This window comes from Artemia franciscana, chromosome 9 (genome assembly GCF_032884065.1).
Source record: "Artemia franciscana chromosome 9, ASM3288406v1, whole genome shotgun sequence".
In the NCBI taxonomy this organism is placed as follows: Eukaryota; Metazoa; Arthropoda; class Branchiopoda; order Anostraca; family Artemiidae; genus Artemia; species Artemia franciscana.
The window spans coordinates 16,664,677-16,674,972 of NC_088871.1; the positions used below are offsets into that span (position 1 = coordinate 16,664,677).

General features: G+C 34.1%; 1 protein-coding gene across 1 annotated transcript in view; it reads right to left on the bottom strand.

Annotated features, from left to right (window-relative positions):
- Positions 1-783: 783 nt before the first annotated feature.
- LOC136031064 (phosphopentomutase-like) overlaps positions 784-10,296 on the bottom strand; it is a gene marked incomplete in the record, with an annotated part of 41,515 nt that continues 32,002 nt past the window's right edge. Inside the window, 4 exon segments of the mRNA XM_065710310.1 lie at positions 784-947; positions 4,133-4,359; positions 6,106-6,432; positions 10,133-10,284. Coding sequence (XP_065566382.1) covers positions 845-947; positions 4,133-4,359; positions 6,106-6,432; positions 10,133-10,284 — 809 coding nt within the window.

The following is a 10,296-nucleotide window of genomic DNA, read 5'->3' on the forward strand; positions in this document are numbered from 1 at the left end:
TTAAAAGCTCTAAAAAACAATGATAATAAGCAGAAAAGTGACACACATGAATGAGGATAAAACCAAAGAAGAATAAAATGACATCTCGTTGCAGCTTTCGTTGGAAAACTATTAAAAATAAGAAAGAATTTTTTAATCAATCCATATTTTTTTTAAAGGATTTTAATTCATTCAATAAAAAAGCCAATACACCACATCAATTTTTTTTTAATAGTATGTCCAGCAAAGAAATATAGAAAGCCATTCTAATTTAATTATTAAATAGCAATAACCAAATATAACTAACTTTGAAAAGATTGTGTATTGAATCATCTATATCTGCGGTAGAAGTAGTGTACAAGCAGCCTTCGATTCAGAAGTCCAGTCAAAAGTGTTTTTGGCTATGCTTCATTGTGGAGTTACGCCGCATATATTTGTGTTGCTTTCATATTGGTATATTCAAAGTTATGTTAGGGTCAAATTTGAAAAGGTGTTTTAACTTCGCCCATTTGTCTTATTTGAAGACTCAGGCACGGTTCAATTTTAAGTCCTACTATGTTTAACATTTTTACGACCACTATTACTGGGACAACCCTGTGATCACTAGCCCTATTTCTATGTGGTAGCCTTTAAAAACAGAAAGTTTTTCTGGGAAGAAAAACTTTCCTCTAAGAAGCTCAACGACATTTTGGGGACCAATTACTATTGTAAAGATTTCCTGGAAAGACAAGCGGAACGAAAGGGAATCACTCAAATCACCATTTTTGGGTGGTAAGTCTTTCAAAAAAATTCAAAAATAGGAAACTTGGCTAATGTTTGCAATTTTTTAACAACAACAAAAACAACACACAATTCTAAGAAAGAATTAGTCTGACTTTGGTATCAGTGAATTTTCTTTGGGCTGTAAGAACTCATCCACCATTGCTGTTACCATTTCACCAAGAATACCTTCCAGTGAATTCCAGTCCCTAAAAGAAATAGTACTATACAACTCTTATATTCTTTTGTGTGTACTTGCGATCTGAAAGCATAAGATCTATGATTCTCGCGGTGAATTTGGTAAGTGACAGTTAGAGGTAAAGAAAGAAAGAAAGAGATGGGAGGGAGAAAGCAAAAAAAAAGTTATATTCCTTTCATTTTCAAGCTTCTGCTATCTCCTATGGGGTCAAAAATGATAATTAAAAAAAAGACAAGAAACTCAAAAGCGACTTTACATGCTTTCTAACAAGAAATAGCAACTTGAAACGAATCCCTTCATATTATTGCGGGGAAAGAACATTTGAAGATGAATGCAATTATTATAAGAAACACCTTTTTCTTCTTATAATTTTAACTATTATCATAATAGATATTTTGACATATAAAAATGACACTCTTCAAAAAACACCTCGTTTTCAGTAAAGCACAAAAGCCTTAAGCCTGATATGACTCTTGCTTTTCTTCGAAAACTGTTTTCTAAGAAAAACCTTTTGGTTTGTAATTTGAATTTTGGACAAAGCTTGAAATTCAGTCAAGATGTGCGATCGGTCATAGTTTTGGCAATACTTGGAACGATAATATAATAAAGACAGTAAATTTTTAACAGGTCAGTGAAAAAAAGGCAAAAATATTACTACTACCAAATACTACTATTAACAACTCGCTGCAGCACCAAGCCAGCTGAGGAGAACACAGCTACGCACACTCCTCTTCCATCCCAGTCTATTAAAACCTCCTTCTTTAAAACCTCTCAAGAAGTTTTCACTTCCCTTAAATCTTCTTACAACATCATCCCACCCCATTCCGGGACGAACAAACGGTTAGCCGACAAGGACGATCTTTGGCAATCTGTCTTCCTTCATCCACACAGCGTGTCAAGCCATTTCAACCCTTCTCAGGTTATAGCCATAGAAAGTGAAACCAAACCAATCTTTTCATACAGTTTACTGTTTGACATAGTCAGTCAGTCGGGTACCCAAAACAATCCGTAGGCAATTACTCTGGACAACATCTAACAAATCATCCACCGTTGTTCGTAGCACCCACGCTTTAGAATTATGCTTCACTACTGTCACACTGTAGCTTATAATATCTTAATCTTGGTTCACGGCATTATTTTCCTGTTCTTCTAAACTTTTTCAATTGTCAAAAAACACCCTGGGTCTTGGCTATTCTACTTGCAAAATCTTCACTGCACGTACTTTCTTTACCGATAATACTACCTAGGTAAGTGAGCTGTTCACTGCTAGTAGCGCTGAAGGTGACTTTAAGGAGTGGCACACGTCTAAGAAACTATAGCCTAGTCAACGACACAGCATTTGTAGTGGATTCAAAAATAATAACAAGCCATTATATTTCAGCTTCACATCCAAAAAACTTCATGAAAAAAAAAGCCTAAACAATACAAGTAAAGAAAACCATAAAAAATTCTGAGTAATGAAAAACAAAAAGAAAACCGAAAGGAAAACTCAAATTTAAAAAATAATAATCTAATATGATAAAGGACCAAAGCACAAACAAAAGCCATTAAGATGTAGACAAACTTTACCATACTGGATTTTGTTTATATGCAAGTTTGCCTTTCGTTTTCCTTAATACATATATAAGTAACACATGGGAGTATAAATCAATGCAGTAGAGATTTACATCTCATGTGAGTATTACATCTGATAATTATCAAGATTGATTATTGATTGATATTGATTACAAGATTATTGATTAAGCAAACTTTAAGATGACAAAAAGATTCAGTAAATAATACTGATTATACATGTTGATGAAGGTTCTAGTATTTGGTTTCGGGAAAAAAACGTTAAAATGAATAAACAGCAAGTTTTCCTTTTGATCAAAATGAAAGAGCATTGGGCATTTGTTAATTATTCAGAACACACTCAAGTTCTTGATCTGAATGTAAAATCTGAGAAAACCGGTTGCATAGCCACAGAGACAAGCAACGGGTGTCAGAATGCATTGGGCATACATAGTTTGGGTTACATAATAATAATAATAATAATAATAATTTATTCCAGAAACATATTATATTCCGGAAACATCCATATTTGCATATTACAGGATGGCGGGAAAGTATTTGGACAGCGTGAAGTTAGAAAACAATTCAATCAAATTCAATGAGCTGTCACCCGTCACTTGTCTTTGTCGATATAAAACCGATTTTTCTCAGATCTTTCTTTCAGACCAAAACTAGAGTGTGTCCTGAATAATCAACAAGTACCGAGCATTGAAGTACATTATTTAGATTATTATCAAGAAAATGCTTTCACTAAAACAAAACCATGATTACGATATTGTACATCTTACCCTACTTCCTTAAGAGATTGATTTAAATTTTAAACACACAGACGGTCAGGTTGATTTTATTTTCATTTCTGCAATATACCCCTGTGCTTGTTTTATTGCTACAAGAATACGTCATTTAGCATATTTACATAATCACATCTGGGGCCATATAGTGCCAATATGTATATTGGCTTGAAAATCAAGAAAAGTGGCCGCAACCACGATATTCTGCATATCTGCATATCATACCTTGTTTTCTTTGTTTTTCTTTTCATCAAATGGCGGGGTACTGGAATATCGTAGAGAACTGTTTAATGGCTCCTTTGAAAGAACATTGATGGTGATAAAAACCTTTTATAATAAAGAACGGACCTTAGCTCATAGTAGCTGAAATATACATTTAATACTAGTAATTTTTGTCTTTAGTGGCAGCAATATCACCGGTAAAGTTACATAAGGGATCCATATAAAGTTACATAAGGGATTCCAGAGTGAGATTTTGAAAGAAAAAAAAAAAATAGTTGACTATTAAACCGAAGTCAAAACTAGATAATGTAGGAGATAGATGAAATTATTTAAAGGAAATAGTTTTTGAATTACTACAAGAATACGTCAGTTTAAAATATTAACATATTCATATCTGGGGAACCTCCAGAGGAAGAGCGTATTAAGATGCTCAAGACCCCCCCCTCCTCGATCATGCTTCTTGACACACTCTAAAAATGAATACCTTACATATTGCCTGACAAAGTCCACCTCTATAGTGTCATCATAGTAGGAACATAAGAAGTCCCATATAAAATAAAAAAGAAGAATATAATATTAAAAAAAGAAAAGATTCTAATTTCAGTAAATAACCAGCGATAATTTCACTTACTCATCACCGGGTTTAGCACAAAGTTCAGTGTAATATTTGATTTTTGGCTCAGTGCCACTAGTCCTCAATGTTGCCACCAATCCGTTTGCAAAAGAAAATGTAATCATTTGAGAAGATTTGCTTACTGGAAGAATCGCTTTCTTGTCGGGCATTGAGTCATCGTACCCTGTAGTGAGATCACGAACGGATGAGATCGAATATTTTCCTTGCATAATACTTTTCGGATACTGAAAAACGAAAACACCAATACTAAAACTAAAAGACAAGACCACAAACAAAAAAGGATTGAGCGAAAGAGATCTCTCCTTGAGAATCTCAGCTAAAAATAGAAAATAAAAATTTTCCATTATATTCTCATTTTGCACATTCAATTTAGTACATTAAAAGACAATCAATGCAGTTTGAACTCAAGATTTTCTTTACTTCTTCATTTTATTGTTCTTTTCAATGTTTTTTTCAAGGCATTCCCTGAATAGCTTAGTTCAATTGTAGGTTGTAATAAATTGAGTGGTGTTGACTGTATTTTCTTTAGTTTTCTATATGTCAACTTTCATTGTATGATTATTTTGACTCTCTGTTTTACAATCACCAATAAAACTTTGATTGATGTGTTATCAATCATTAAGGTGTGTTCACTGAACCATTTTGGTTTGCAACACTGTTACTCTTTCTTTTGTTTATTTTTAACTCAAGAACACAGAATAGGCTTTTGTAAGTTAGTTACAGTTCCTTTCATATCCATTATCTTTTCAAAAATAACTAATATAGGATGACTTCAATACAAGGCTGCTGTATAAACACAATTACGTTTCAGAACTACTCTAGCCATATAAGTCTATACAACACAATTAGTCAAGGCATAAAACCCACACGATAAAAGCAGCTTTTTGATATGATCAACACCTTCACGTTTGCATATAATTTTCTTATTCGAAAAGGAAAGGAGGCGGGAGTCTGACCCCCTCTCCGAATCTTCTCCCTGGCTGAAACAGTGTAACAGACAACAAAGTCTTTAAATAAAAAGCATACAAAAATGAACTTTTGAAATAATCAAAACGTTCATTTCTTATGTAGATTTTCACATTTAAAGAGGGGAAAGGAATGGGCAAGGGATTAACCTCCTTCTCCTCCCTAGCAGCACAATCACATGTTATTTCATGAATAAATAAACATTCTTGGTAAGAACTGTAGTTAAAGTAAGATAGACATGACACACAATACCAAAAAAAGAAGAGGCAAAAATATCTTGATATAAATCTGAGTAGCATGAATTTCATCCTTAAAACAGCAATTTCTTAATATTTGTATCTAAATTATTAACGCAAGCACAGTGAAAAGTCATGTGACTCAACACTTAGTGCATCAGTAAGTAAATAAATCCGTTTGTGAATTTAAATTCTAAAGCAAGAAGAGATTTTCTTAGCTACATGTATTTTTCTTATCAATTGATGTTGCAAAGTATAATTTCTACTTTCAAAAATTCAGATTGCTTTTGCAATCAAATTCCACTGCATGTTTTTCTCAAGTTCAAAACTAGTGATAAAAAAAAAGAAAAATAAGAATAAGAAGAATAGACACTCACCTGTCACGCAATAAGTTGTGATTAAAACTTTAAATAATGGTTTACTATGTGTTGGGTTTACTAGGAATTATTAAATAATGCTCGATTAGGCTTGGGATAAACCATGCCTAATTTTATTAATGATTCCTGATATCATTCTTATTACCAACTCTTCCCCTCCTCTAAAATCAACACCCTCTCTCCCACTCTTGACTTCTCCTGTCATTCCCTGCCAAAAAATAAAAAATGTAGGCTTTAGAAGGCAAAAAACACAGTATATAAATAATATGTTACGGTCAGTTCTACTTTTTGTCTTCTTGAGCATAAACAACCCAAAACTATCAAAAATATAACATAAAATAAAGTGCATAAGTAATAAGAAAACTAAAATACAAAAGGGAAATATTCTTACTGTGTTGGGACCATAAAAATTCCTGAGTCTTTCAAAGATCTTTTTGATAATTGACTGCTCGTGGCAAATATAATACGAGTTCAAACTGACATGATACCCGTATTGTTTATATATCTCCAAAAGCTTGTCATTGACAGTTTTCCCTTGTTTGGCAAGATAACAAGCAAGTTCACACATTTTCACTCCAGCACTAATGCCATCTTTATCGAGAACTTGAACTCCAACCATGAATCCAATTGCTTCTTCAAAGCCAAATAATACAGTTTTTCCACTTGCCATAACTTCAAGAGCACGATTTGCAATCCATTTGAAGCCAGTCAATGTTTCCTGGAACGTCAGAAGTTTCTGTACCAAATTTTACGCAGTCACTCAGTTTTCAATATATCAACTTACACATGTCTGAGTCTTAGGAAAAATATTCGAGGAGTTTTCCCAGTGAAAGGGGGGGGGTCAAAAGCACAAAGAAGGAACATTTATACGCATATCTATATTTAATTTTTGTGGGGTTTCTTTGTTCCAATCTTTGGGGTTTGGGGACAGGGTACAAACTTAAAATTGACCCGAAGAACTACTGGGAAGAATAATGCCCTAAGATGAGTTTCACAAGCAATTCCACCCTCGACTCATAAAAAAAGAAACCATATACCGTGCTTACTAAAGATAACTTAACCTAAATAAATTAATAATGAAAAAAAACTCCGGCAATTACTGGGAAAGAAAAAAAAGTTAATCTAAATCTCTTGTCCATATTGCTAATTAAATACAACTGCGGTTACTGAAGTAAAAAAAAAACAAAAAAACATCCCATTAAAATTTTCTTTTCTAGTTTGATGTAGCACCTACGGCATTGGTCTCCCAGCCCCACTTTGCTTTAAATATATATATATATATATATATATATATATATATATATATATATATATATATATATATATATATATATATATACACATTATTTCATATATCTTTTAGAATATTTTTTTCCGCCAATCTAGTAATCTCCAACTAAAATTGTTGAAAACTTTTTTTTTGTTGAAAGACAGTCATACAAGTATTTTCTGATTAAAAATAGAAGTATCAGCAGAAAATATTGTGGAAAAAAGCAATACTAAGAATGATAAAACTGAGTCAAAGGTAAGTAGCAATTATCCCCCCCCCCCCAAGCAAAAAACGATAAAAAACAACAACAAAAAATAACAGCAAATATAATTACAAAAAAATTGTGTTTGATTAAGTCTGCATCAAACCATCCAGTATTTTGTAGTAGCCGGATTACCAGACGTCATCTATTTTCAAAAACAGTAATGGGATATAAGGAAAATAGTGATCTTATTAGCTTGAAAGATCTTCAGTATACTGGCTTTATGTACCATTTATGAACGCTTGTTCTATCTGCATTTCCATCAGCTAGCATCATATTAAGACACCAACTTGTACTATAAGGGTACCAACATGAAATCTTGAATTTTACTAGTACGTAATAGGCATGCCTATTCAATAGCCAAATTAAAGTAAAAATTTCGAATTTCTTAAATCATATTATAGTGAAATTTCATTCCTTTTACAGCCATGATAATCAGTATATGATGTAAATGTGATACAGGGGACCATCATTTTGGTGTAGGGAGTCAACGTTAATGCTTTATTACTAGAGATGGGACGGACTATCATAACCATTAAAAAAATTTTTTCGTGTGAATTAGATATGTAAAAAGCGTTTGATAATGTTTCTATCCTTGGTGTAAAGTAGAGTAAACCCATTTATATGCCAGTGATTAACAGGCTGGTATGATAATTCGTCAAACAAGGGTATGTTCTTAGCCCCTTTATACTCAACAACGCAAAAAGAAAAGGCACACGGTACCTACCCACATATATGATGCGTGGTATTAACATTAGGCAACTGTCGTATACTAACGATGTTTAGTTATTTCTGCACAATTCAATATCAATACAGAATACAATTAATGTATTACAATCAAATCTGCAGGAAATTGGACTGGATATTGTACCCTCAAAAACAAAGTCTTAGTGGCAATTCTATAACTTAGCTTGGGTTACATTTCAGGTAAACAAGCGACGCTAGTATAATCCAGTATAATCTAATGCGTAGAAAATATTAAAAGCCTGCTAGTCTGAATGAAAGGCCGCTTTGATAAGCAAACCCTTACTCTATTTATAATAAAAATGGTTTCATGTCGTATATCCATAACTGTTCTGCTTTTAAAGGTACTAACAAAAAGGGGGAAAGCATATCCGTGTGTTTTTTTTCTGGTTTTGTAAATATTTCCTTGGAATCCCGTTATTATCCAAAACTAGCTATATTCTCCGAATTAATATGGCATAGTTAGAATAGAGGAGTTCATTGAAATGGAATAGTTGACAAAACTACAAAAATAGATCAACAACTTAACCAATTTCTGAAAAAATCCACATATAATACAACAGACTTTCCCCTTAACTGTTTCTGTTGAAGGATATACAGCGTTGTCGCCATACATTTGAATTGGACAATTGAGTTATTTATTTATCACCCATTCGTAAGTTAAAAATACCTAATTCTTTCTATTTTTTTCTCTCCTTTCAGCCCCCCAGATGGTCAAATCAGAGAAAACAACTTTATCAAGTCAATTTGTGCAGGTCCCTGACACGCCTACCAATTTTCATCGTCTAGCACGTCCAGAAGCACCGAACTCACCAAAACACTGGACCCCCCTAGCTCCCCCAAAGAGAGCAGATCCAGTCCGGTTACGTCTATTACGTATTTACGACATTTGTTTATTCTACCCACCAAATTTCATCCCAATCTCTCCACTGTAAGCGTTTTCCAAGATTTCACGGTTCCCCCTCAAATTCCCCCCAATGTCACCAGATCTGGTTGGGATTTGAAATATGGGCTCTGAGACATGAGCTCCTTCTAAATACCAAATTTCTTTAGATCCGGTCACCCATTCTTAAGTTAAAAATACTTCAAATTGTATAAATTTTTCGGAATTAACAGCCCCCCCCCCCCCAACTCCTCCGAAGAGAGCGGATTCAGTCCGGTTATGTCAATCACGTATCTAGGACTTGTACTTATTCCCACCAAGTTTCATCCCATTACAAGCAAAGCTTCTTGGGCCAATTAACTGATTTACTTTTGTAATAGTATTTCTTTTAGTATTAACAAATTGATTGATTGATTGGTCTCTCCAGTCTAAGCGTTTTCCAAGATTTCACGTTTCTCCCTCCAACTCCCCCAATATCACCGGATACGGTCAGGATTCAAAATAAGAGCTCTGAGACACGAGGTTTTTCTAAATGTCAAATTTCATTAAGATCTGATCACCCGTTCATAAGTTACAAATACCTCATTTTTTTAATTTTTCCGAGTTAGTTCCCCCCCCCCCCAACTCCACCAAAGAGAGTGGATCCGGTTCGCTTATGTCAGTCACGTATCTTGGACTTGTGCTTATTCTTCCCACCAAGTTTCATTCTGCTTTAAGCGTTTTCCAAGATTCCCCCCCCCAATGTCACCGGATCCAGTCGGGATTCAAAATAAAAGCTCTCAGACGCAATATCCTTCTAATCATCAAATTTCATTACGATCCCATCACCCGTTCGTAAGTTAAAAATACTTCATTTTATCTAATTTTTCCGAATAGAAATCCTAAAAACTCCACCTAAAATCGAAATAAAAATCCAAAAGTCCTTTGGATTCTTCCTACGGGGGCCGTTCAAGAGAGAATTAAGCAGAGGGAAGCGACAAAAAGTCCGAGTAGCGGGCTTTTTTCTAGAAACATTCCGAGAAGATTTCAGAATCCTAGCTTGAATAGCTTAGCAGTTTTTCCAGTACATAGAAACATAGGAAGAAATATATACACCTGATTTTACGCATAAAATATCATTGATATATCCTGCGCATGAGGGGTCCATGACTACCACTGTTTTGGAGTAGTTTCTACTATAATGTAGAAACTACTCCAAAACCCATATACCCGTGGTTATGGATAACAAATTAAAACACAATTGACATCTTTAAACAAACCTCAAACTGAAATCCTTCCTGCTTTCCTATACTCCGAAGAATTTTCGAGGACACAGTGCTGGCGACCATACAACAATCTTTTATGTCGGCAAGTTCTGAATTTTTCTTTGTCCTTTCAGCATGAGTGTAGAAAGTCCACCAGCCAAGCAAAGCTCCCAGCTCAT